The 26,381-nt window shown below is 37.2% G+C and overlaps 6 protein-coding genes and 1 non-coding gene across 7 annotated transcripts; 6 read left to right on the forward strand and 1 right to left on the reverse strand.

Moving 5' to 3' along the window:
• Nucleotides 1-285: 285 nt before the first annotated feature.
• Nucleotides 286-2,696, forward strand: LOC116021310 (pentatricopeptide repeat-containing protein At5g39980, chloroplastic). The gene is made up of 2 exons (XM_031261934.1): nucleotides 286-2,289; nucleotides 2,470-2,696. Exons 1-2 carry the CDS (start codon nucleotides 298-300, stop codon nucleotides 2,506-2,508), a joined length of 2,031 nt encoding a protein of 676 aa, XP_031117794.1. The 5' UTR covers nucleotides 286-297; the 3' UTR covers nucleotides 2,509-2,696.
• On the forward strand, nucleotides 2,515-2,585 carry TRNAG-GCC. Its single transcript has one exon. It is a non-coding gene; the product is annotated as a tRNA-Gly (tRNA).
• Nucleotides 2,697-3,215: 519 nt separating the features above from the next.
• Nucleotides 3,216-5,367, forward strand: LOC116019698. The gene is made up of 3 exons (XM_031259993.1): nucleotides 3,216-3,964; nucleotides 4,696-4,963; nucleotides 5,121-5,367. Exons 1-3 carry the CDS (start codon nucleotides 3,428-3,430, stop codon nucleotides 5,165-5,167), a joined length of 852 nt encoding a protein of 283 aa, XP_031115853.1. The 5' UTR covers nucleotides 3,216-3,427; the 3' UTR covers nucleotides 5,168-5,367.
• A 301-nt stretch (nucleotides 5,368-5,668) lies between these two features.
• LOC116019699 (mitochondrial outer membrane protein porin of 34 kDa) lies at nucleotides 5,669-8,215 on the reverse strand. The gene is made up of 6 exons (XM_031259994.1): nucleotides 8,065-8,215; nucleotides 7,898-7,965; nucleotides 7,227-7,337; nucleotides 6,735-6,821; nucleotides 6,426-6,634; nucleotides 5,669-6,256 (listed from the first exon to the last, which is right to left on the reverse strand). Exons 1-6 carry the CDS (start codon nucleotides 8,111-8,113, stop codon nucleotides 5,950-5,952), a joined length of 831 nt encoding a protein of 276 aa, XP_031115854.1. The 5' UTR covers nucleotides 8,114-8,215; the 3' UTR covers nucleotides 5,669-5,949.
• Nucleotides 8,216-9,906: 1,691 nt separating this feature from the next.
• Nucleotides 9,907-12,671, forward strand: LOC116021138 (probable pectate lyase P56). The gene is made up of 3 exons (XM_031261748.1): nucleotides 9,907-10,269; nucleotides 10,864-11,557; nucleotides 12,052-12,671. Exons 1-3 carry the CDS (start codon nucleotides 10,052-10,054, stop codon nucleotides 12,514-12,516), a joined length of 1,377 nt encoding a protein of 458 aa, XP_031117608.1. The 5' UTR covers nucleotides 9,907-10,051; the 3' UTR covers nucleotides 12,517-12,671.
• Nucleotides 12,672-13,422: 751 nt separating this feature from the next.
• Nucleotides 13,423-17,666, forward strand: LOC116020754 (probable E3 ubiquitin ligase complex SCF subunit sconB). The gene is made up of 8 exons (XM_031261273.1): nucleotides 13,423-13,862; nucleotides 14,022-14,208; nucleotides 14,430-14,527; nucleotides 14,775-14,880; nucleotides 15,224-15,441; nucleotides 15,816-15,858; nucleotides 16,232-16,482; nucleotides 16,681-17,666. Exons 1-8 carry the CDS (start codon nucleotides 13,675-13,677, stop codon nucleotides 17,117-17,119), a joined length of 1,530 nt encoding a protein of 509 aa, XP_031117133.1. The 5' UTR covers nucleotides 13,423-13,674; the 3' UTR covers nucleotides 17,120-17,666.
• A 270-nt stretch (nucleotides 17,667-17,936) lies between these two features.
• LOC116020642 (V-type proton ATPase subunit d2-like) lies at nucleotides 17,937-21,768 on the forward strand. Its single transcript, XM_031261118.1, has 10 exons — nucleotides 17,937-18,356; nucleotides 18,805-18,925; nucleotides 19,390-19,497; nucleotides 19,573-19,675; nucleotides 19,914-19,994; nucleotides 20,083-20,168; nucleotides 20,289-20,348; nucleotides 20,447-20,495; nucleotides 20,982-21,116; nucleotides 21,301-21,768. The coding sequence occupies exons 1-10, from the start codon at nucleotides 18,176-18,178 to the stop codon at nucleotides 21,430-21,432; spliced, it is 1,056 nt and encodes a 351-aa protein (XP_031116978.1). The 5' UTR covers nucleotides 17,937-18,175; the 3' UTR covers nucleotides 21,433-21,768.
• Nucleotides 21,769-26,381: the final 4,613 nt, after the last annotated feature.

Genomic DNA, 26,381 nt, shown 5'->3' on the forward strand with positions numbered 1-26,381 from the left:
ATGTGGAGTTTACAAAGTGTGAATGTAGAGTATAGTGTATGTGAATGTGGAGTTTACAAAGTGTGAATGTAGAGTATAGTGTATGTGAATGTAGACCCATGTCCACGGCATAACAATTGTTTGACACTTTTTCCATTAAATAATGATTGGACTCCTTTTTGATGAATAAAAATGGGCCTGTAATAGGCCCAAATTCTTGTGTTTGATGTTTAACATTAAACAGTCTTGTACAATTTGCCTTCTATTAATCTATTTATCCCCCAAAATTTTGCGAAAGCAGAGGAGACAAGATTTGAAATGCTTTCTGTCGCCATTTCCATACACGTATGCTCCATTACACCTTCACCATTACCACACAACCGTGCCGGAATCGCCGTGCTTCGTAAGAAATCCGCGAAACTTCGGACTCACTTCATCGTATTGGCAATCTCCGCTACTTCTTCGTCAAAAGATGCGTGGAAGAGGACGGCTGAGCCGCCGCCGCCGAGAACCACACCGTACCGCCGGAAAAAGCTGCCGGCGTTCTTGGACAGCAGCGTAGACATGGAGGAGCTGTTACTGTCAATAAGCAAGACAAGCAACGAGCACGAGCTTTTCGCTTTGATGTCGCGGTACAAAGGTCGAACACTTTCGATGAAGTTCATGGTCACGCTCCTCTCGCGAGAATCCGACTGGCAACGCTCGCTTGCGCTGCTCGATTGGATCAACGAAGAGGCTCTGTACACTCCCTCCGTGTTTGCGTACAACGTCGTGCTGCGTAACGTGCTTCGCGCGAAGCAATGGCAGCTTGCCTATGGACTGTTCGACGAAATGCGCCAACGAGGGCTTTCACCGGATAAGTACACTTATTCTACTCTAATCACCCATTTTGGGAAAGAAGGCCTGTTTGACGATGCCCTATCTTGGCTTCAGAAGATGGAGCAGGACCACGTGTCAGGGGATATCGTTTTGTATAGTAATCTGATCGAGCTGTCACGTAAATTATGCGATTATTCCAAGGCAATTTCTATATTTTCTAGGCTGAAAAGTTCAGGGATTGTTCCTGATCTTGTAGCTTACAATACAATGATCAATGTGTTTGGGAAAGCTAAGCTTTTTCGCGAAGCACGGTTACTGCTAAAAGAGATGAAATCAGCAGGAGTTATGCCAGATACTGTTAGCTACTCGACACTCTTGAATATGTACGTAGAGAATCAGAAGATTTTGGAAGCTTTATCTGTGTTTTCTGAGATGAAGGAAGTGAATTGCCGTCTCGATTTGACAACGTGCAATATAATGATTGATGTATACGGGCAGCTTGGTATGGCGAAGGAAGCAGACACGCTGTTTTGGAGCATGAGGAAGATGGGAATTGAGCCGAGTGTGATTAGTTACAACACGCTTTTGAGGGTTTATGGTGATGCCGAGCTGTTTGGGGAAGCGATACATTTGTTTAGGTTGATGCAGAGGAAGAGTATCCAACAAAACGTTGTGACGTATAACACGATGATTAAGATCTATGGGAAGACGCTCGAGCATGAGAAAGCGAATAACCTTGTTAAGGAAATGCAGAGTAGAGGGATTGAGCCTGACACCATTACTTACTCGACGATGATCTCTATATGGAGCAAAGCGGGGAAGTTGGATAGAGCAGCGACGCTGTTCCAGAAGCTAAGGAGTTCCGGGGTTGAAATCGATCAGGTTCTATACCAGACAATAATGGTGGCATACGAGAGGGCTGGCTTGGTTGCTCATGCTAAGCGGCTGCTGCATGAGCTGAAACGCCCCGATAATATCCCCCGGGGAACTGCCATAACCATTCTTGCTGGAGCTGGTCGAATAGAGGAGGCCACGTGGGTATTTCGACAGGCTGTGGACGCTGGGGAGGTGAAGAACATAGAAGTTTTCGAGTGCATGATTGATCTTTACTCTAGACTCAGAAAACACAGAAACGTCATTGAGGCATTCGAGAAAATGAGAGAGGCAGGCTATTTCCCTGACTCTAACACGATCGCTCTAGTCCTTAACGCTTATGGGAACCTTCGGGAGGTTGAGAAGGCAGACGGTCTGTACAGGGAGATGCACGAGGAGGGCTGCGTGTTCTCAGATGAAGTGCATTTTCAGATGCTGAGTCTCTATGGTGACACGAGGGATTTCGAGACTGTTGAAGCATTGTTTGAGAAACTTAACTCTGATCCCCACATCAACAAGAAAGACTTGCATATAGTGGTGGCGGGTATATATGAACGAGCAAATAGATTAAACGATGCGTCTCGAATTGTCAACAGAATGAGTGACATGAGAATGCTGGTATGATGTATCACGACTCTCTTTCAGTAGTAACTGTATGTATATTCTCTCCAAGATGAAAAAAATTGTAAAATCCTTGTTTTTGTCTGTGTATATGTAAGCCATTTTTCCAGACCAATATGTTTAGTTCAGGCAAACTTGCTCCTATAATAAGCTTAATTTTTAGTTCTAATTCTGCAGAAACCCCATAGAAGAGGAGGCCTAGAAGTTATGGATTAATTAGGCGCACCAGTGGTCTAGTGGTAGAATAGTACCCTGCCACGGTACAGACCCGGGTTCAATTCCCGGCTGGTGCATTGTTAACATTGTTTTGCCAGTTTACTTTTTTTTGTCCATTATTTAAAAAGAATAATGTTATCCACCCCTCACCACTCTTCCCTTTTACTATAGACTCCTCATTGCTCCTAATGTTATCCACCCCTCACCACTCTTCCCTTTTACTATAGACTCCTCATTGCTCCGACTTGGAAACACGTTTTTGCCGTTTTTGTCTTTTAAGATTAAGAGCATCCCTAATAGGCATAGATTTTGAGATTTTTTACAAGTGTAACTAGGAAAGAGAAGATTAGAGAAAAAAAAAACATGGACTAACATGCCCAACTCGTGCGTGGAGTGCTCGCGCCCGATTGAGCGCATGTGGTACGCCCGCCTCATGCCTGGGAGGAGTTTTTTTTTTTTTTTTTTGAAAACAAAAAACCAGGTTCTTATCTTTCTATTTCAAATCTTTTTAATTTCTCCTATTTCTCTTGCGTTCACATCAGCTTCACAAAAAAAATCTCTTAACTCTAATAATTGAGTTTTTTTTTTTAAATTTATTTATAAAAATTTCATTCTCATTTCTCAAATTCTTAAAATACCTAAAATTTTCGAGAATATCGGAATAGTTTGGAAACATTAATAAAGTCACATGCATCAATCTGCAAGGGGAAGTAAAGCGTACACTTCCATAATTCCATTCCAGACTCTCTCCGTGTAGCTCACAGAAACGGCAAAGCATTAAATTTCGTCGACACCAAAAAGCAATTCTTCTTCTTCTTCACACGTATTTCCCAGTGGTTATAGCCGACACTCTCAATATCTCCGATCTCTTTATATTCAAATTGCGGCACGCGAAATCGCATAACCTAGCAGATCTGCAATGGAGATTTTCGAGAAAGCCAAAACCGTGAGGCTAAAGAGCCACCACGACAAATACCTCCTGGCCGATCGCAAAGAGGAATTGGTTTTCCAGGACCGCCACCGCGACTCCCAGGCCGCGAGATGGACCGTCGAATTCGTCGAAGGCGCGCACTTCGTGATCCGCCTGAAAAGCTGCTACGGCAAATACCTAACCGCCGCCGACGAGCAGCACCTACTCGGCGTGACTGGCCGGAGAGTTCTCCAAACGATGCCGAGGAAATTGGATTCGAAGATCGAATGGGAGCCGGTCATGGAAGGCGACTTAGTGAAGCTGAAAACGCGATACGGGAACTTTCTGAGGGCAAATGCGGGAATTCCCCCCTGGAGAAACTCGATCACTCACGACATTCCTCACCGGCATAAGGATTGGATTTTTTGGGAGGTTCAGGTTCTCGAATGCCGGCAAGACCCGCCGGAAAAGGTACCGCGATCCGACGATGCCGACGCTGACTTAACCACCTTTAACCTAACCTCCTCAACCGTTTCCGCACGCTCGGTTAGTAACTTACTCAAACTTTTGGTCCCTCATTTTTATAATATATTCATTTATAGTATTCGATTATTGTTTACTTTGCTCTTAGGCACTCAACTTTAAACTTTTATCACTTTTAGTCATTGTAATGAATTTTTGACCCAATAGCACATGTAAATTCATCCAAAACAATTAATTCAAATAATATTTTATCCAAATCTTTATTTTTTTTGAACGATGAGGAAATAACTTCACCTTGTAACTCCTTACACAGTACATCACACAATAAACTGATAAAGTAAACTAATTTAGGTTTATCCACATTGTCGGGCCCTGACTAGAATTTTATCTAAATCTTCTTAAAGTTAAAAGCGGACCAATAAAAGAAGTAATTATCAAGAATTATAACTAAAAGTAGAATAAGCAAGCATATAATAAAGAATAGTAATAGAGATCACTACAATTATCATATTTATTACTCATTTTCTTGATTTGTAATGTTTTTATTGAATAGGTAAATCCTTTATTAGTTTAATAATGTCACTATTTTACCTATAATTTGAATGCTACACTCTATTACATTGTAATATCTGTTCTTCTATATTTTCACAACATGTTAAAGCACAAAAAGTTAATGACCTTCCATTTGAGAGAATCACTACATGCCACTTGACTACAAGTTCATTGGCAGCATTGTATAGTTAGGAAGCATTTTTGTAGAATAAGAAATCTGAAATGTGCATGAGGTTGTGCAGTCGGGCGAGTCGGTGGAGGGTCGGCTAATATATTACGCTGTGGCGGACGAGAAAGGTAAGGTTGATGATTCAGTGGAATGGCCGAGCTTCCATTTTAAAGGGAATAGTCTGGAGGAGTTGAGTGAAAAGTTGGAAGAAGAAACGGGGCTTGAAGATATCATTGTATGCACGCGCAACCCTTTGAACCACAGCATTTCCCCGCTCCGCCTAGCTCTGCCTCCTAACAATTCCACCATGCACCTCGTCCTTCTTCCCTCCACATCCCAAGGTTAGTCCCACAATTACAAAAATACAAAGCACATTTACTTGTAAAGAAAATTGATATATTTAGCTTAGCTTAGCTTAGCTTGAAGATGGTATGAGTAGAAGTCATCTTCATTTGTTTCCCAACATTAATGATGTTTTGTTACATGTGTTGTTGGCAGCGGCAAGTGAATTTCTGCCGGAAAGTTCCTTCACGGCGGCGGATTGAACCATGCTGATACATACACTCAAGAGAAGAACATTCATGCTTATTAGTTATATATGTAGCCTTCTTGTTGAAGTTGTTTTGAACTATGATTTGGAATGAAAGAACTTCTGCTAAAAATGTTTCATGAGTGTAGACTTGACTTGATCCAAGAGGACTAGAATGGTTAATATACGAAATTTAAGAAAACAGTGTTTTCTAAATGGGGTAAGAAGACTTCTTGTGATTACCACTTGTGCAGACATTTTCTGTAAAACAGTTAAAACTTAAATTCATTGGATATAGTTTAGTGGTAAGTTACACCTTTTAAGGAATAGGAAAATGAAAACGGTTAAACTAAAACTAGAAAAAATAAGCATATATATATTAATCTTAAACTAGAGCCTTCTGCAGCTGAAAGGACTATTGCAGGAAAATCAACATGGAATTTTGGAATTATTTGTTAATTAAATAGCAGAGAAAAAACAATGTTAAAGCAGGATCCGATGTTTAAACAGTGAAAGATGTCTAAAAGCTGCAGACCACTGTGAATCTGTGATGCAGATTTATTGAGCAATGACAAAATTAGCGGCCTTAAATGGTGCTTTTTTTGTTTTGGTACAGTACCATGATTAACAGTTTCAGAATGATGATTCAGGAAGTAGAAGAAAAGTAACAAGGGTTCATCCGACCATCTAGAATTATTTTTACAAACCAAAAAAACAACCTCATGAACTGCTGCCAAAGAACATCTCTCAACATGCAACCGTATATTGATCCTCTTGGTTAACTATTCCAAACCAAATTCATGGCTTGAGAGCTAAGGCAAGTCCAAACTTTGCACTCTTGTCAACAGCTTTGACATCTACCTCACCTGATAGGGTGATAAGGGACTTGGGACGCCACTCGTGCTGGATCAGAGCATTTGCCCTCCCGTAGTTGTTCACCCGTGCCTTCACGGTTGTCAAAGGATCCAACTGGTGCTGGGTACCAACAGTAATGGTATTCACATTGGATGAGAAACTGTGGGTCACCTCAGCACCAACAGCAGTATTACTCAATGGATTCACATGGTGGTAGTATGATGCACTCAGAGAGTCACCTTTGTCATTCCTGTAATGGCAAAAGCAATTGCTGACGTTCAAAACAACACGGTACATCTCACTCCAAGACACAAGCACGGTACATCTCACTCCAAGACACAAGCAGGAAGCGTGAAAAGTAAAGAGATCCCAAACTACAAAGTGCATCAGTGAATTGCTAAATAGAAGAAACCACTCACAGGGTCAACGCAGCAATCAGGTCTGAATTTGTGAAGCTCAAGCCAGCATTGTATTTGGTGAAGGCTCCAGTCTTTGTGTCAAAGGACACATCAGTTCCAAGTGCAAGAGCATTAGTTCCTACCACACCAGAGAAGTTGACAATGGGGTTTGCTGTTAACCCCACACTGGTGCTTATCCCGGCATGGTCATGTAAATATTGAAGCTCAACCTGTTGGAAAATGAGAGCAAGTAAGAAACTCTAGCAATCTTATGATGGCCTCATTTTTTATATTTATCATTTACAAAATGAAATCCATTCAGAAAGATACCTTGCCAGATCTTTGATCAGGAACTTTGAAGCTTGAAATGATTTTCAAGCCAGGAGCAGCTTCATCAACAGTGATGGTGGTAAAAACCTAAAGAATAAGCATAAAACAGTTAGGAAATGTGTTCTAAAACTATATGTGAAAGTCAAATAATATATCCATCCACCGCCAACGATACAAACATGGGGTAGTATTTCAGAATAATAAATAAATAAATAACAAAACACTCTAAAAGGAAGTAGAACAGCCAGGTCAGTCTTGAAACAATTATTAAATGCCATTGAAGGGTAGGTCTCAGCAGGATGTGCAAGGAATACTGTGCAGAGAAAAAAAATTCTGACATTGGCAAATTGTGATAGCATCAGCATTGGGAAACATCATTCGTAGGTGAATATGAACAAACAGTAGGCAGAATAAGGACTGATAAAACAGTAAAAGCAAAAGCAGGCTAATAGATTTGAAAAATATGTAAAATGATTGTATAAGGGCACTCACATTAGAGTTGGTGTCCACTTTAATATCAGTGGTGATGTTCTTATTCTTCAACTGAGTGTTGACATCACCAAAAAACAGATCTCCTTTCTTTGTTCCGGTCGAGGTAATAGCCTAAAGTAAACAGAATTTGGAAAAAAAAATTGTCAGAAGCAGTTTGCAATAAAGATATGAATATAATTGAGAATAAACAAGTCTTACCAAAAACACAACATTCCTGTCTAAGACACACACCCAAACAGAGCTACATTACCATAAAAAACATACTGCCTAGATAAATGCAAAACATCACATAGAAATTGTCATGCATAGTAATGTGAAGTATAGTTTTATTTGCAGCTATGCAACAGAAATGCAAAGGCTGACAGCAGGACAAATCCAACTATCCAAGTAAACAAAGTTAAAATCAATGAAACTTTGCATGCCAGCAACATCAGATTCGTTATTGATGTTAAGCAAAATAACTAACAATAATCTTCTTCAACAATGTTACTATACTCTAATGAACCAATCTTATAAACACAACTTATAAGAACTCAAATTAAAAATCTACACAAAAACAGCCTTGTTCGTAGGCCTCCTAAAATCAAAATCTAAAACAATCCTCATCGATACAGGCAAATAGGCAACAAAACCCTAGCACAGATCCGAGCAAAACAGAGTGCAAAACTCACCACACCAGTAGGAGAGTAGGTAGTGATCGTGAACTTGTGGTCCGTCTGGTAATCCCTGTACAGAAGATCTATTTCAACCAGAAAAACAAATCAAAATGAGCTCAAAATCAAAAAATGAAAATGAAATGAAAGTAAAACCACAAACGATACTCCAATTGTGCACTGACCTCTGGCCTTTTTGCCGATGTCGGTGTAGAGACCTGGACCCTTGCCCATTTCTGCCGCGAGAGCTGAAAATCGGAAACACAGACGCGACGGAGAGAGGTTTTAGTGTGAGAGAGCTCCGGGGAGATAGAGGAGGATGAAGTGTATTTATATGCGGCAAAGCCCTAATTCGGAGCCCCATTTTGAACGGTGCGCGACTACGTGTTCTCCTCATGAATCTGGACCGTTGAAATTGAACAAATGCGATCTGGCTCTACGTTGGCCGTGGATTGTTCGCGTTGAGACTAGGAATAGATATGCTTTTGGGGACAACACTGGAACTAAATGTACACGTGGCTTAATGTTGATGAGTAATGTTGCTGCGCCGGCTGAACATTGGATTACGCCTCCCATTTCTTTGGCAATAAGACAATGGGAGGGAGGAGTTTTGTTCATCAAGAAACGATTTCCTTCGATATGTTCTAGATGTTTGAATTATATTCTATCTATATATATATTTATAATATAAATGTGTTTGTCTAGGTACAAAATATTGTAAACGATTTATTTATTGCGATACATTAATAATTTTGTTCAATTGTATTTGTGTTGGTTATTTATATATTATAATTATAATTAGTAAATATTTTGTTCAAGCTCATATTTCATAGATGGAGAATAACATGACACATCATATACAAAATCTTGACAAGTTAGTTCAAGCACAATAGCACATGGGCCATGCCTTTGGACAACCTGTGGATTATGTCCATATCAATTGAGCGAGCTTAGCTCACACTATCATTTTTTAATTAAATACTTCTTTGTTATATAAAATTAAATATTGGGTTACGTTGCTACTCGTATTACGTTGAAGACAATTAAACAAATGATAGTAGGGATTGGACCGGAGGTGTATCGTAAGGGAAGGAAGGGGTCCGGGGACCCCAAAATAAACGACTACATAGTGTATGTGAGCCCATGGGTCTAAGTGACACCCAAGTAATCTTCGATAAAGCTTTCCAGGATATTCTTTGGGAGGTAGTCGAAAGTAAACATGCCCCGATTATGCCTTATAGAGCCTTTAGGCATATCATTTGTAACTCGAATATGCTCATTCATGATTAATATAGACCAACCAACATTGACTAATCATAATTATATGCTTAATCAAAAACATTTACATCAACAAAAAGTTGATTATATATAATATATAAACTATGTTAGTTGGGTATGTTAATTAAATTCAAGTCAAAGTATAATGCTTCTAAAGTTATATAATAATAATTACAATGGTGGGTCATCCAACGTTCAAATTTAGTGGTGTCAATATACTAATTTAATATTATCTATACTAACATATATAAAAGTATAAGTATAAATATTTGATAAATATTTTTATTTTACAATGGTCTATAATGCATTTTTATGATTTGAGAATGTCATATACTTTTCTTTATCAACATTTTCAAATAAATCACTTTCAATAAAAATAACCAAACAATAATTCAATATTGAAACTTTAATATTTAATTAATTATTTTAAAATACATTTAGAAAAGGCCTCAGTCGATTGAATATAAATCATAGTGGACTATTAATCACCTATAAAATAAAATGTTATTTTATTTCATTAATATTATTATTTTAAAAATTGTTAGACTATAATAACATCAAACTAATTGACAAAAAAGCAATTAATAACTAAAGAGAACACAATATAATTAAGGCAACCACATTTTTAAACATGAGGACATGATTAGTTTACCAACAAATGGCTCTGCATGCATTTAGCTGCAGATTTATGATATAAATAGTTGAAGCCAAATGTTTCTGAAATTTAAAAAATCAGATATTGAGAAAGAAAAAGCTTTTACGAGTCACTGAAACTAAATAAATGCTGAGAGCCTAAGTAATTTTTTCAGTTTTCGGCCAGGGAAGGCCTAGTATCAATAGGCCACCGCCGAAGTGGATCCCATTCACAGCGGGAAAAAAATTTTTAAAAAAAATATGGAGACGTATAACAAGATGAATTGGCCGCTCGTTCTCGTGTTGTTGTGTGCATTCGTGGCTGTCACCCCCGCCATGGCGGGGGCCGAAATTGGCGATATATATAGCTCCGACACATACTGGGTGAACCGCAAGGCGGAAGCTATGGAGCATGTCATGAAAGCCTACACCTCACATCCCGAACACATCACCCGTAATCTCACTGCAGAGATCCATAGGTAATTGCTTGCTTGTTCAGTGCTAAATGTTTTTCTTTAATGATCATAGAAATGTAATAACATGAAATATATAGGATCTAACCTCCGCCCATAGTTCATTATTTATTATTACTTGAACTGAAATATTGACGACTGTTGTTTGAGCTGCGTATTCAATTAATTTTCCCTCAATTTTTACTCTACTCTCTCTCTCAGATTGTGTATGAGACTCAATGTCTAGCACTGAGGAAGGATTAGAAGGCCTTTATATAATTGCATTCCATTAATGCACTAATCTAGAAATTTCATACTTTTAAGTTTTAACTATTTGCACCACTTTCTAAATAAGGATTAATGACAGATAATGGAGTTAGTGGATTCTCGATTTAAGATGATAATGGAGTTAGTGGATTCCTAATTTAAGGTGATAATGGAGTTAGTGAACTCACACTTTTTTCATTATTGTCATTACAACATACACTAGGTTTTTTGAATTGGAGTCAAACTTAGCTTGCAACTTTGTAATTATTAAATGAACAGTCGATAAATTTGGTTAGGATACTGAATGTTTGGTTTTTTTCGAATGGTAATTAAGGTTTGATGTGTTTTGTGTAGTATGAAGAATGAAACAATGGGGGATCATGACTTTGATGAGTTGGAGCTGGTGAATGGTACAAGGAGGAACTTGCGGGCGAGGAGGTACAAAGGGCCATGCAAGGTGTCTAACCCCATTGATAGATGCTGGAGGTGCGACAAGAATTGGGCAAATGACCGCAAGAAAATGGCGAATTGCGCCTTGGGATTCGGCGCCGGGACCACCGGAGGAAAGGACGGTCCGATCTACGTCGTGACGGACTCGTCAGATGACAACATGGAGGAGCCGAAGAATGGGACCCTCAGGCATGCGGTCATCCAGGACGGGCCACTGTGGATCATATTCGGGTCCAGCATGACGATCACGCTGCAGCACGAGCTACTAGTGACGGGCGACAAGACCATTGATGGGCGCGGCGCGTACGTGAAAATCGCAGGCGGCTCGGGCATCACGGTGCAGTTTGTGAAGAACGTCATCATCGCGAACTTGAAGATCAAGCAAATCAAAGCCACCTCCGGTGGCATAATCAGAGACTCCACTACCCATAAGGGTCTCAGAACTTTCGACGAAGGAGATGGCATTACTGTCTTTGGATCCTCTAACGTTTGGATCGACCATTGTTCCATGTCCAAGTGCGAAGACGGAATTATAGACGCCGTCAAGGGCTCCACCGCCGTCACCATCTCCAACTGCCACTTCACCGATCACTCTAAGGTAGTTAATCAACCAAACCTTCTTTTTCTTTTTTACTAGAAAACTAGCAGCCACTTCACCAATAAATGATGACAATAAATTCACTCTAAGGTAGTTAATCAACCCAACCTTCTTTTTCTTTTTTACTAGAAAACTAGTAGCCACTTCACCAATAAATGATGACAATAAATTAACTTTTTATGTGTGACATATAGCTAACTAGCTAAGTAAGAAGTAATATGGTGAGGACAAAAAACGAAAAAAAAAAACAAAAAAAAACATGGCCCATCAAAACCCTACGAAAGTGAGCCTTCATAGGGCAACTGTTAGTGCTTATGGGGCTGAACTTGGGTGATCTATCCATGACTAACTAAGTGGATGTTCGATAGACTGATGTTGAAAAATCAGCCAACTAGTTGTGGTTAGGGGTGAAATGCCACTAACCCAAAGCTAGCTGATTCTTGCTTTATGACTATCAAATCAACCGTATGATCGCCTTTGCGTAATCGAAACAGGTGTTACTCTTTGGGGCCAACAACTGGGACCCAATCGACAAGGTGATGCAAATAACGGTGGCCTTCAACCACTTCGGCAAAAGGTTGGAGCAGAGGATGCCGCGGTGCAGGTGGGGGATGTTTCACATAGTCAACAACGACTACACATATTGGGAAATGTACGCTGTGGGAGGTTCCGCCGGTGCCACCATCATCAGCCAGGGCAACCGCTACATTGCCCCGCCCGGTCTGTACTTCAAGGAGGTCACCCACAGGGACTGGCCTGACGATTCCTGGAAGGGGTGGACCTGGGTCTCGGACTCAGATTTATTCATGAACGGCGCTTTCTTCTTGCCGTCGGGAGATCCGGCAGGCGCCCAAAAGTACGGTCTACTCGACCTCGTCGAAAAAATGCCTGGCTCTGCTGTCGGAAGAATCACGAGGTTCTCTGGTGCTCTTTCATGCAAGATCGGAAAGCCGTGCTAAATATTTTTGCACGTTAGGTTGTCTGATAATCCCTCACAATTCAGATTATTTTTTTTGCAGATATTAATTATTAATATTTTTTGTTACTTGTCAATTTTCTTTTGTATGACGAAACCATTTTGGATTTGGAAATAAGTATTGTTGTTTAGTGTTTACCTTACTACACTTATGCTTCGGATAGTAAATATGTATCTTCAAGTGATTTGCAAATAGGGAAATTGAGAAATTATAATGGTGTTGGTAATGTCATACAATTTATTGTTATTACGTTTTTGATAACTCATGCCGGTTCATGATCTCCCATGGCAAGGTAATAAATCTTTAAAAAATAAAAGTTGTAAATTTGATACGTGTGCTTAATTTTAGTTTAATTTTTGAAGACTTCATTTTAGTTTAATATACTTTGCAATAAACTAACAACTTGACGTAGGAGTTGTGATTTGGGTATAGGATAACTTCTTTGATGAGTTATTAGGCTTAAGGGAGGGTCTATGACAAATGTGCCGATTTCCTAGTTAAGGATTAAGTTAAGATTTTCGACGGATGCTTAATTCATATATTTATAAAGAATCTAATTTTTGTGTAAATTAGTTGAGAAAACACACTTATTATGAATTTATTCAATTATTATTGTATGGAGTATGGTCAACATAATAGTTGTATATAAAAATATATATTATATTCATAAATAATACATTATTTAAAATACATTCAGTACACAAATAATATATTTTTAATATATTAAAAATATAGTTTTTATTATCGTTCACATGATAATTTACCGAATTAATTGAGAAAAAATGTTCCAAATAAAATGTAAAATTCATGATTTAGCCCCATACGCTTTGGGAAATTAAATTTTACACAAGTGCTCTGCATCTCTGGTGCCACTGCAAAACGACGACGTTGAAGAAGCCACTGGACATGCCACCCGGCAGAACCCGACGGTGCGGTCTTCTTCATCCTTCATCACATCCGCGTGAGCGGAACCTTTTTCGCGGGAATCATTGCCAGTCTCAAGCGAAACGGACAAGTGAGAACAGCTGTCGCGGAGCCGTTTCAGTTCTCGTGAACGCAAGAATAAAATCCCCAATCGCCTTCAGAACGGTGGTGTTTATCCGACTTCTAGAGCTCTCTCCGATACAGAGAAATTGAAAGATGGCCGGCGCTTCGCCGTCGACGCAGCCGCAAGACGGCGGCGGCACAAGCATAACGGATCTCGATGTCGACGCTTTGGTTAACTGCGCGAGCTTCCTTTCGATTCAGGACGTTCTGAATATGGCCTTGTCCTCTAAACACCTCCAAGCAGCAGCGTTTTCCGACTCTGTATGGCTTTCATTCTTCAGGTTCTTCTCCGAAACCCTAGCTAAGTCGATTAGCATCATTCAATTCGTAATTTTAGTAACACGGCACAGAACTGCATAACCAGTGAGTAGTGACTGCTAGTGATCGATTAGTTCCTTTGTTCGGAAATAAATCAGTTTATTTTGTTTTGGATGTGTTAGAAAGCGGTGGCCATCGGTGATACCTACCAGCTTCCCTCATACACTGGGTGCCAGAGAAGCTTATTTAAGTAGACTTGCTGAAGTGCAGCAGTTCAAGTTCAGTGACCCCTTTGTTGCAGAGTTCAATACTGAGGCAAAATCGATTGATAATTTGTTATTTGACAAGAATAATATTATCTACTCACAGGTACTATTCCTTGCTTTCATCCCAGATAACTAGAACATGCATACAATGTGCAACTTCTATTGCTAACTATATGGAATTTGGGATCAATGTGCTTTTGCTACAATTCGGTTACTTTCTTTTGCTTGCCTTTGGTTGTAACGATAATCTCAGATTAAGTATTACCCTCTTTTTGCACATATCAAGTTAATACAATCTGATTTTGGTTTGATATTTGTACTCAGGGCGCTTTGCTTACTGTTTTGATGATTGATGAATATCTAAATGGACGAGACCCTCGTGTTGAACTTAGGGGTCACACTGCTAGAATTTCCTGTGTGAGGTAAGAGGAGTGGAATAATACTTTGATTTGCATTATGCTTGGGCTACATTATATTTTGGAATAGAATCAGACATCAAATGAGTAGCCTAAGTTGTTGATCTGTTTGCATGTGTCTCCTGCCCCCTCACCATCCCATCCCACCCCACCCTTATTCAGTTCTTTTATTTACAGTGTTGTGATGTGTGAAGTTAAGAGTTTTCTACATGACATAGTATTGTCTAATTATCATTTCCCTCCTTTTTTATAGATTGTATCCCATTGATGAAACACCTTTTCACCGAAGTCAGGATCAAAAGAACGATAATTTGGTGGTAACCTCAAGTTTTGATCATTCAATTCGGATATGGTGGAAGGTACTATGCATAAGTTACCAAGAAAATGTGAATTTATCTTATGGTATCTATTTGAAGTTTGCTTTTCCTTTAGCCAGAGTACTTGGACAGCTGGCCCAGAAATGCTTGTGAGGCTTATTTTATTTTATTTTTTGTCTAAAGTTGCAAGTGTTTTTATGGGGGTTCCTTAGTCTATATACCTTGTTCTTCTTTACTACATCTTGTTATAGGTTTTGTTGTGCAACGGTCATACCATAAGTTGTATGTTTTATTTCTAAAATTTGGTTTCTAAGAATTCAATGATTTAGTGCAATATGAAGTCAGTTACATGCTTACTGAACTTTGCTGTTGCCAATGATCATAGGGTCGTTGCGTACGGTGTTTGAGAGGTCATAATGGTCCAGTTTCCGCACTTTCAGATGGACTGTTGGATGGGTGTTCTGGAAAATTAATGGCTAGTGGAGGTGAAGATGGTACTGTCCGACTATGGTCTCTTGAATCTGGTGGACAGCGTGGCCAACATGCTTTAAAAGCAACACTGTATGGCCATGAAAAGCCTGTTGTTCTTATGGCAGTGGCCAGGTATTATTGCTTTGTAGCTTTGCATTTGGTATAGATTTCATCGTATTCAGATGGTGGATGGGAACTATTTTTTCTTTTCAAGGGAAATAAAATGGTCATCAAGTTATCTTACACAATAATAATGAGCTGTCTTCTGTTTATCTAATATAATGTGATTTGGTCTAATCATCATTCCAACTTGCCCCAGCAAAACCAGATTAAGATTCATTTCAAAATTCTCGTGATAGTAAACAACTTGAAACTGATATGCTTCTGATAGGGAGATAGAATTGTAGTGGGGGGAAATGTTAAGAGAACATGCATAACATGTCTTGATAATTATTTGACTAATTGTTTGTTTGGTTTCTTCTGTTTTTCTACCTCTTCTCTTTCAGGCACAGAACCTCCCTTTTAGTGAGTGTATCAAAGAATTCCAAGGTATTTATATTGTTATACAGGAATCATTCCCTTAATGTATTTTCCCTTCCATAGAAAATTTGTAAGAAAGTAATTTAACTCTAAACAAGATGTTATTGGGAGATAAATCTTTTATAATTATCACCTGTCAAAAAATTAATTTTGTATTATCTGGTGTAAAACAAATCTTTCAGCTTTCATGTGCAGTTAATCGAATATTTACCAGTGTTTGTCTTCAAATTGTTTCACTAGCCAACTTGAAAACTAGTATATCTGTTACAAGATGAATCTTTTATTATTATCACTAGCCAACTTCAAATTGTCTCACACTGATAGAAGGGACTTGTTTATGGTTTGCTAGTATATCTCTTGATACTGTTTTAATCTTATCTAGGTAATGGTTTGGGACACCACTACATCATCTGCAGCTCGTTCTTCTTGTTGTGTGGGAATGACAACTCTTCCTGGTACACCTGTCGCCATGAAATGCCATGAATCTTTGGTCTATGTTGCAGCTGGATCATCTGTGGTTGGAATTGATTTAATAACAATGAATAAAGTATTGACATTGAAACATGAAGAAGATATACATTCTTTCCAAATGGTGCCTCTGAAATCCTTAATCTGTACCGGCCTGACGTCCAGGTAAGAGATCCATCTGTCAGGAAAATTCTTTCTACTACTAGAGTAGGGGAAAACATCCTACTGTGTCATAGGATGGCTGCTAATCATGCAACCTAGTATCAAAACTATGATTTAAATTCAGGAAGAAAATGGGATATATATATATATATTACTGTGGCACTATGTATTACTCTTATGCAGATCTTAATATTTTGGCAGGGCAATGCTTTGGGATATTAGTAAATGCGTTGACACGCAGACAGGGGAAATAGTAGCTGAGCTAAGTGGACATAGAGGCCGCGTTAATCTCTTAGGTATGGATGCATACAAAATCGTGACTGGTGGCCAGGAGGATCTTCGTATAAATATTTGGGAGACAGAAACTGGTCAACAAACGAATTCCCTGATTTGTTGTTCTGGAGATGATCCACACCCTGGCTGTGGCTTTTCAGGAATGGCTGTTGATGGCTGTAGGATTGTTACAACCTTCAGCGATCAACAATATGGTGTTATGCACTTCATGAACTTCAACAATGCCACTTCTCCTGTCTTGTTTAATTCAGGTCCAGTAGACCAATCAAAATTCTGGTGTCCCATATCATTCAGTGACACTGATGAATCAGACAGGGAACAGGAAGCTGAAATATTGGGGGATTAAAATATAATCGTTCTATCATGACAGTTTTGATTGCTTTCTGTGTAGTTACATCAGCAATTTGCATCATTGTTATTTTCTTGGCAAGAGGAATCATCAAAGTCCAGAGAGCACAACAATTCTGGAAGACAGTCATGGCATATTAGCTTCGATGAAGGACAAAGGTGGCTGATCAATTGTTAGAATGTAACGCTAAATTGGCCATTTGTTGTACCAAAACGTACAGACAGATACATATGATGATGAACGAGAGATGAATTTCAAGCATGCGGCAAATCTATATATTTGTATTTAGGAAAATCAGAGAAAAGTCAGCTGTTTGTAGTATTTAAGAGGCAGGTAGAAATGGCTTTGTTGTTGTTTGTTTGTTTGTTTAAATGATTGTCGTTATTGCATCTAGAAAATCTTGTTTAAATGTAAATTAAATGCTCTCTCAAACTAGTGTTGTGTCTTTAGTATTGTCCTATGTTGGTAAGTTTGTGTGGTAGTTATTTTGTTTAAGAGAAAGTCTACAACATTATCCTCAGTTGATCGGTTCAATAGTTTATAATTGTTTTTTGATAGTTTATATTAGGTTTTTTGAGAAAGTCATTTTATATTTAATTAACTAAAACTAATTTAAAAAAAAAACTAATAACTAATTTATTAAACATGTTTATACAAGCTAATCCAATCAACTAAAACTAACATATATTTACTAAATATTCCAAAAATAGCCACAAAAGGAGTAGTGGTAAAGTATTTCTAATGTGAATTTTACATTGAAGTAGTATTTATATGGACATATGGTTTTCAGTTTTCACTACCGTTATTAAAAAATATACGTGGAAACTGGAAACACCCCAAGGGCCCACACCTAGAGTCGCAGCTTCGCCAATGGAGGATAACAGTTCGTCAACAGAGCGCGAAACCTGAGATCGATCTTCGTCTCTGTAGTTTGCGTTACTACACTCTACACCACACCGGACACCTTAGCACAGTTTCTCGAAGGTTTGTTATATCCTTCAGTTTTCCGGATTTGTTTAAGATCCCTAACGAAATCTCTCTATCGCCGGCAAAATGTACGGTTTCGAGGCGCTCACCTTCAACATCCATGGCGGATACTTGGAGGCGATTGCGAGGGGACACAGGGCCGGTCTGCTCACCGCCGCCGATTACAACAACCTCTGCCAGTGCGAAACTCTCGACGACATTAAGATGCACCTCTCTGCCACCGAGTACGGCCCTTATCTCCAAAACGGTCAGTCACATTTTCCCCTGCTCCAATTGCATTATCATGAATGCTCCAGAGTTTCAATCAAGGATTCGAATATAAAACTCTCAGTAATAAGATTTGACGCTTTTGAGGTTGATCTCATGTTCATGTTCGTAGTTTTAGCATGCTTGGATTGTAGTAATGATTTATTATGTTAACTTCAGAATTGAGTTGAATCACGCTCAGGACAATAGGAGGGAAGAATTTACTTGATAGATGCGTCGAGGAATAGGTTTAGATACACTAACAGGAAAGGCTACGGGTTTCTGTTCATGGCTTTTGTGCGACAAAGCAATAGAATGCTTGTGACGTTTCATTTCGCTGCGGTTCACTTTTTTTTTTAATCATTTCATTTTGCTGGTAGTCAATGTCAGTTTAGATTTTTGGGCTCTATTGTTTGATCAATGGTTTTGTCTCCTTTCTAAATTCACAGAACCATCTCCTCTACACACAACTACAATTGTGGAGAAATGCACTCTTAAACTTGTGGAGGAATATAACCACATGCTATGTCAAGCTACAGAGCCCTTGTCAACCTTTTTAGAGTACATCAGGTATGTAAATCTTTAAATTGACCTTCTCTTCAATTCTATCTTTCCAATGCATCACATTGTTTTTGGATGTCGAGGTTACTATCCGAAGGGTCACAAGGTGGTAAATCAGCCTAGGTTGTCCATAGCTGACCGGCTCAAATCAAGAAGGTCAATACCTATATACTTGTACTATTGCAGGGAATATGTAATATTCGGCCCTCCCTTGGTGGCAATTGTTGCAGTATAGTATATCTGCATGTAAAATAATTCATCTCTGCATACAATTGTTTGGCATTTGACTTTACTCTAAGGATTGATTTGGCTACTTAACACAGACATACCATAGATCTTATGCTCCATTTTAACATAGGAGTGTGTGCATGCAATATAAATTATAAAGGTTCCAATATTAGGACCTCAGTTGTAGAGCGGCCTCCTATTAAAGGCAAAATCTCACCTTGTCAATATTATTTCTTGTAATTCAGGTATGGCCACATGATTGACAATGTTGTCCTAATTGTCACTGGAACATTGCACGAGAGGGATGTTCAGGAATTGCTGGAGAAATGCCATCCTTTGGGCATGTTTGACAGGTAGTGTTCATAAGGCCTATAAGTGCTAATAAACCAATTCCCCAGCAATATCTTGACACTTAGATATTTCTACAGCATTGCTTCCCTAGCAGTTGCACAAAATATGAGGGACCTTTACAGGCTAGTGCTTGTTGACACACCTCTTGCTCCATACTTCTCTGAGTGCATTACTTCAGAGGTATCATTTGCCTCACCCTTCTAATGTTAAGCTTTGTTTAAGTTTTTTGTAATCCTGACAGTTTTGCTTGTGACATCCCACCTGAATGTTGTGGAACTTTTTGGTTCTTCACAAGGGCAGAGTTTTTCAGTTATGAAGGATTTAGACAATTGTTTTTGGCAAATAGATGAAGTGATCAGTTAGTGCATACACTCGTACATATTTTTTTTTTTTTGACTCCACTATTGATGCCCTGCAGGACTTGGATGACATGAATATTGAGATTATGAGGAATACTCTCTATAAGGCATACCTTGAGGATTTCTACATATTTTGCTTGGTGATTTGAAATTTCTAGCAAATTCATTGTTTTATATTTTTAGACAGATACCCTTTTGTACATTGTCTAATGTAAAGCTTTTGAATAGAAACTGGGTGGTGCTACTGCAGAGGTCATGTCTGGCTTGCTTGCTTTTGAGGCTGACAGAAGAGCAGTCAACATCACCATAAACAGGCATGCCATTAGTTATTACTTTGTCTTGATCTTATTAGTATTAACTTATTATTATGCTAGATCATATCCTCCATTTTGTGCAATGGCATTTTTTCATGCTGTCTTATATGGTTTTTACAGCATTGGTACTGAACTGACTCGGGAAGACCGCAAGAAGTTGTATTCTAATTTTGGTTTACTGTAAGTGCATTTCGTCAGTTCATGGTATAAACTATAAATAATAAATTTTCATATCCCTCCAACACACTTTCTTCTTGACCCTGTCATTCATGTAACAGTTATCCTTATGGTCATGAGGAACTTGCTGTGTGTGAAGATATAGATCAGGTACATGATCATACTATTGTTGTTGTTGTTGTTGTTATTATTATTATTATTACTAAGGCAATGAAGTTTATTATCATTCTTTCCATTACTATAGAATAGACCACTCGTGTAGGTCCTTTTTGAAATTCAATATAATACTGGTTCTTTCTATGTTATTCCTCATTTCCAAACATTCATCATGATTCATAGATGCTACACAATTTCTCCCACTTTCTCATCCCTAATAGTATTTCTTTATTGAAATACCCTGTATTACCAGAAGCATAGAGCATATGATAGCAAGGTTTACATTTTAAGAGGAAAAGTAATAAAAGAAAATTACTACTTTTATCATTGCATTTTGCCTTGCAAGCAAACCAGGAATGAATTAATTGTTTCTGGTATCAGCTGAGCGGTTGGTTTCCTGACAGGTTTTATCCATTTTTCTTTATAGTTCACACTAACTGTCGAATGAATTTTCCCTTTCATGCCTGCATGGTGTTGTAGATTCGTGCTGTCATGGAAAAGTACCCTCCTTATCAGTCCATATTTGCCAAATTATCCTATGGCGAGAGCCAGATGCTTGACAAGGCTTTTTACGAGGAAGAAGCCAAACGTCTTTGCTTGGCATTTGAGCAGCAGGTATATTCTTCTCTGTAACTTTTCTGAAAGTGCTGATTTGCCTGGAACTATTAAGAGTAAGATTTAGAATCTTATGTTTGTGACATTGACATGCATGTTTCAGTCACCTCCACCCAAAATATAAAACGAAATTACTAATAATCAAATAAAATTGGATACATTTGATCCTTTCTTGCAAATGCAGTTCCACTACGGCATATTTTTCGCATACGTGAGGCTGAGGGAGCAGGAGATTAGGAACTTGATGTGGATATCTGAATGTGTAGCACAGAACCAAAAATCCAGAGTGCTTGACAGTGTGGTTTTCATCTTTTAATTTTGCAGTGTATGTTAAAATTCAATTATTCTTCTGTTTAGTCTCTTGGGGTGGGGGGTGGGGGAGGCAAGCTTGTAGTGTTTGTAGATTGGGGATGTACCCATGCACCCTGGATGTTGTATTGTCAGGCCAAAACCTCCCATGCTTGGGAGGCTGATTAGTTGGAGTTGCCAATCGGCAGTAGATTATTGTTCCATTCTTTAAACTACTTGGCTAATAAACCCTTGATTATATGATAGAACAACCATACGGTCATCTATCGTGGTCTTCTTCTTTTATACTATTTGACTCATCAAACAAGTTAAAATCAATAACAACTTGCTATTTCCAATTACATTTTTAGTTTGATTTAGATTGTTTGATCATCTTTCCTAATTAATATGTAGTACTCATTTTACTTGTCATTTTTACTATTCATGTGTCAAATATATTATTTTGTCATTGCTTATTTTCTTGAGTATTTTAATTATATTTAAATTTATTTTTTTTGTGTTTAATAGTACTTTTAATGTAGTTTTTAAATATATAAATTTTATATACTAATACTAAATTTAATATTATGAAAAAAAAAAGTAAAAAATAACTTAAGTCTTGTTAATCGAACTAGTCAACCAAATACTAAAAATGATAAAATGGAATGTAGGGATTATTATTTTAAGTGGGAGGTGTTGGATGGTTTAAACAATGCTTTGAAAGAGATTCCCTTAAATATTAAAACATAATTATTTAAAAAAAAAAACGTATGTTATAGGATAACATTAGACAAAAATTAAAAGAAAAATAATGTGTACTTTCCACCAAGAGTATGTAAAGATAAAAAAAGGGTGGTATTTTTACAATTAAAATTTAAAAAGTAGAAAATATAATGAATATTATTAAAAGTTACGGTGATTATAGCATGATTTTGTACATAAATATTACGATTATTGTATAAGATTTACAAAATTTACATAATACGCACTCTTATTTAGTGATACAAATTTCTTTCTAACATTCAAAAATAAAATTAAAAAGAAAATGATGCTATAAATGTTGCAGTAGTCAATTAAGATGAACCTCGGCCTGGGCACGAGGCCGGGCAATAGGGAATGCACTGATCCACACAGCGGGTGCAATGTATCCACGTGATGTTGGACTGTGTCACGTGGCAGCGGTTAGGTTGCTTGTGTCCAACTGTCCATGCATCGACGGTTGGACAACATTCGAGCGTACTATGTACTGCAATCTAATCTAAATATCTAATAAAAATCAACTAGAGGCTGCTGAATACTGATACATTGTATGTTGGGTTCGCAGCGTTCAAGGATACCACTTCCAGCTAATCAAGTTGCACTTTCCATCTCATTCACTTCATAATTCATATGGGCTACTATAGTACTATGCAAAACCATCCCATTCTTTTGCTTAAATTATACGGAGTATCGTGGAGGAAAAAGAGTCAAATATGCCCGCAATTTTTATTCAAAAAGTTAATTAGTAAAGGTTGTAATTAAGCCCTTGAACATTTTACGGAATATTTTAGAACATTGAGGCCCTGAAATTTATTGGGTGACCTATATAATTATAGATCACTAGGGTTCCCGCAAACCTCTGGCCAAACAGTTATCGGTGTCGGCTGGTCGCCTTCTCTAGTCGGAGGTTCACCGAAATCTTAGTGACATGTAATTATGGGTCACTAATCGGTTTCTGGACCTCAATGATTTAAAATAACTTTTTAATAGCTTAATTGCAAGTTTTGAAAGTTTAATAACCTAATTGACTTATTGAGTAAAGTTCATGGACTTATTTGATCTTTTTTAATGTACGATATAATATAAGCATAATGTATATTTATTCTCTAAAACAAAAAATCACATAAATCTCAACACCGACAATGTTAACAAATATCAATCGTAATAATTTGTTGGTTTGAGCAATTTGAAAACTTACCAACCAAGAGATTTTCATAATTTAAAACTATTTAACTTACACATACACGTATGGACATTTATTCTCTAAAACAAAAAAAAATCATGTAAATCTCGAATATAAACAATACCGAAAGCGCTAATAAACATTAGCAACTATAAATCCTACAAATTAACCTAACCAAACAAGGAATTATCATAATTTAAAATTATCAAATCTATACACGTGTTACCTATAGACATTTATTTTCTAAATTGCTATTATTACCCCACCATTATCTTTACAACAAAAGTTAAATTTGATTGACAAAAATATAAATTTTTTAATATTTTATTATTAGTCACTAAATAATTTATAATGCGCTATTGAAATTTCCTCTTGTACTCCGTTGAGTTATACACTTTTGACAATTCTCGGGGGGTTTTAAGCGAATTAATGGCATATGTACGTTGTAACAAAGTAAAACAAAATATACATTAGCGATATGATGGAATTGAGGCGATGCGAGTGTATTGTTATCCTTGTACGTAACGTAACTGGAGGGCAGCTGAAGTGGGACCCAACAGAGTTCTGACAGGCGGAATGTATGTTAACCGTTGAGGTTTTCTACCGGTTGCATGGCTGCGCCGACCGCCGCCGACCGCCGTACTTTATTGCCAAAGCACGCACCAGCGTTACAACCACTCCATGTTTTACTAATAATAATAATAATAATAAGAGTTCTACCTACATGGACAGCTCAGTTTGTCAAGGTAAAGTTCGAAAAAACTGATTTTTTCATGTGGTTCTAATGTAAGTGTCTACTATCAAGATTTTATGTCTCTGAAAGTAGAAAATATAATGGAAGTAAACATACTATTTTTCTAATTAAAATAATGTTTTTTTAGAAAAAAAAAAGATCATAGATTAGCATAAGTCCGAAGACAACACATTACATAGAAAGGGGGAGGGGAGGGTTATGACACCACTCCGCACAATCAGACTTAGAAACAGGCTGCTTCGCTACTGTATGAGCAGCCGATTTGCTGATCGTTTAGAGAAAGATAAAAATGCATGAGAAAAGCTAGCTACTCAATAGATTTTTAATATTGTCTAATTAAAATAGTTGTTTTAAGTGTATTTAATAATTAATGTAGTTTCAAATAATTATATTACTCCCTACTTCCCTAGCAAAGTAGTATTTATAAAGTGTAATAAAAGATCATGAAACGAACAAAATTCCAATATAATGTATGATATGTAGTCAAGTCATTTATAAATATTTTTTTGATTATTTGAGTTAAAAGGAATATGATAAGTGGGGCATATATTGTCAAATCATTTCGAAATGAAACTTTCAAAAGAAGTGAAAATATGCATAATAATGCATGCATTGATTAACCTAATCTCCTTTTTTGGCATGCTTGACCACATAAGGCTATATATCTTAACATCGGACATTCTTATTTCTTTCCATGGAACAATATAACAATATGGGTTGTGTGTAATTGTGTGTTATAGAGAGAGAGAAATGTTGAAAGTATTTTAAAGGGAAAATGGCATCTTTAGTCCCTGAGTTATAGGGGTAGTGTAGACTCAGTCCCTGAGTTATTGCCGTATGCGAGTTTAGTCCCTCAGTTATTCGCGAAGTGGCGAGTTTAGTCCCTGACCATTAAATTTGACGAAAAAATTAAAAAAAAATCAAAATTTGAGGGATAAAATAGGAAATTTACATTTTATTATTCTTCTTATATCAAAATCACTTTTACATTCTTAGCCTAATTATTTTCAAGATTTTTCATTTTTTTTTGAAAACAAGATTTTTCATTTTTAAAAGCATTTCAATAATTTTTAAAAAAATAAAAACTTGTTAGGATAGTGTGTTTCATACACCTAAATACAATGATCATGTATTTCTTTATTTGTGCTAAGTTTTAAGTGTGTTATACGAGAGTCAGGTTCCTAACAAGTCATTTGAAAGTTATTAAAATGCTTTTAAAATTGAAGAATCTTGAAAATAATTAGGCTAAGAAGTGAAAAATAATATTGTAAAAGTGGTTTTGATATAAGAAGAAGAATAAAATGTGAATTTCCTATTTTATCCCTCAAATTTTGATTATTTTTTAATTTTTTCGTCAAATTTAATGGCTAGGGACTAAACTCGCCACTTCGCGAATAACTGAGGGACTAAACTCGCATACGGCCATAACTCAGGGACTGAGTCTACACTACCCCTATAACTCAGGGACTAAAGATGCCATTTTCCCTATTTTAAATAATTAAAGTTGAGATATGACAGTAATTTCAAGTATTATTGAGACTTAATAATACTTGAAACATGATAACTATAACTATCGTTGTATTTGATGAGTGAACTATATATGACGTGCTTGACATATTTTTACAAGTTATATCGTTCACTTAATTATCATATGATTTAATTATTTGTCATGTAAATACTTATTATTTTCAGGGGTCAATATGGTATTTTGAGTTTCATGCTATATTCTCACTATTGGTATGTACGGTTAAAAATTATCATGGTAGATGAACAAGTTATGTTTTTTCCCTCTTTTAGTCATTTCGGTAAGAAAATCACTGAAATTTTATTAAAATTTGCTACATAGCTTGTGAGTGACCAAAATTTATTGGCAAATATGTCCAATCACATGGTATACTCCCACCCCCCCCCCCCCCCCCCCCACAAATACACTACAATCACTTACAAGTCATTCGACAAAATTCAAATGTGACAATTTTTATAATAATGCACAAATAGTGAAAATACCACCAAATTAAACATATGAAATTATAAGTAATAAGCTAAGAACTCTTATATTCTAAAGTTAAAGAACGATTTATTTCATTAGAAATTAAACTTGATTCTATTTTCACTACTAGTAATAGTGGACAAATTGGGAATTCCACTAATGAAAGAAAGGATGAATGGCATCCTATCTAGTTAAGAATCACAAGTAAATTTCAAAAGCCCAATTGTTTCAATATTGACTCTTACCCCCTTCCACTCGCACGGACAATTTTAATTTGTTTATTAAAAGTTA

Source organism: Ipomoea triloba, chromosome 5 (assembly GCF_003576645.1).
Source record: "Ipomoea triloba cultivar NCNSP0323 chromosome 5, ASM357664v1".
Taxonomy (NCBI): domain Eukaryota; kingdom Viridiplantae; phylum Streptophyta; class Magnoliopsida; order Solanales; family Convolvulaceae; genus Ipomoea; species Ipomoea triloba.

Bases quoted from the DNA above. Each gene is read 5' to 3' on its own strand.
- LOC116021310 (XM_031261934.1), top strand. From the start codon at position 298: ATGCTTTCTGTCGCCATTTCCATACACGTATGCTCCATTACACCTTCA. The intron at 2,290-2,469 runs GTATGATGTATC...CTAATTCTGCAG, and splicing joins TGAGTGACATGAGAATGCTG to AAACCCCATAGAAGAGGAGG.
- LOC116019698 (XM_031259993.1), top strand. From the start codon at position 3,428: ATGGAGATTTTCGAGAAAGCCAAAACCGTGAGGCTAAAGAGCCACCAC. The intron at 3,965-4,695 runs GTTAGTAACTTA...GAGGTTGTGCAG, and splicing joins CAACCGTTTCCGCACGCTCG to TCGGGCGAGTCGGTGGAGGG. The intron at 4,964-5,120 runs GTTAGTCCCACA...TGTTGTTGGCAG, and splicing joins TCTTCCCTCCACATCCCAAG to CGGCAAGTGAATTTCTGCCG.
- LOC116019699 (XM_031259994.1), bottom strand. From the start codon at position 8,113: ATGGGCAAGGGTCCAGGTCTCTACACCGACATCGGCAAAAAGGCCAGA. The intron at 7,966-8,064 runs GTCAGTGCACAA...TGGTTGAAATAG, and splicing joins CATCGGCAAAAAGGCCAGAG to ATCTTCTGTACAGGGATTAC. The intron at 6,257-6,425 runs GTGAGTGGTTTC...TTGCCATTACAG, and splicing joins CTGATTGCTGCGTTGACCCT to GAATGACAAAGGTGACTCTC.
- LOC116021138 (XM_031261748.1), top strand. From the start codon at position 10,052: ATGGAGACGTATAACAAGATGAATTGGCCGCTCGTTCTCGTGTTGTTG. The intron at 10,270-10,863 runs GTAATTGCTTGC...TGTTTTGTGTAG, and splicing joins CTCACTGCAGAGATCCATAG to TATGAAGAATGAAACAATGG. The intron at 11,558-12,051 runs GTAGTTAATCAA...TAATCGAAACAG, and splicing joins ACTTCACCGATCACTCTAAG to GTGTTACTCTTTGGGGCCAA.
- LOC116020754 (XM_031261273.1), top strand. From the start codon at position 13,675: ATGGCCGGCGCTTCGCCGTCGACGCAGCCGCAAGACGGCGGCGGCACA. The intron at 14,881-15,223 runs GTACTATGCATA...CAATGATCATAG, and splicing joins CAATTCGGATATGGTGGAAG to GGTCGTTGCGTACGGTGTTT. The intron at 15,859-16,231 runs GTATTTATATTG...AATCTTATCTAG, and splicing joins GTGTATCAAAGAATTCCAAG to GTAATGGTTTGGGACACCAC.
- LOC116020642 (XM_031261118.1), top strand. From the start codon at position 18,176: ATGTACGGTTTCGAGGCGCTCACCTTCAACATCCATGGCGGATACTTG. The intron at 18,357-18,804 runs GTCAGTCACATT...CTAAATTCACAG, and splicing joins CGGCCCTTATCTCCAAAACG to AACCATCTCCTCTACACACA. The intron at 18,926-19,389 runs GTATGTAAATCT...CTTGTAATTCAG, and splicing joins ACCTTTTTAGAGTACATCAG to GTATGGCCACATGATTGACA.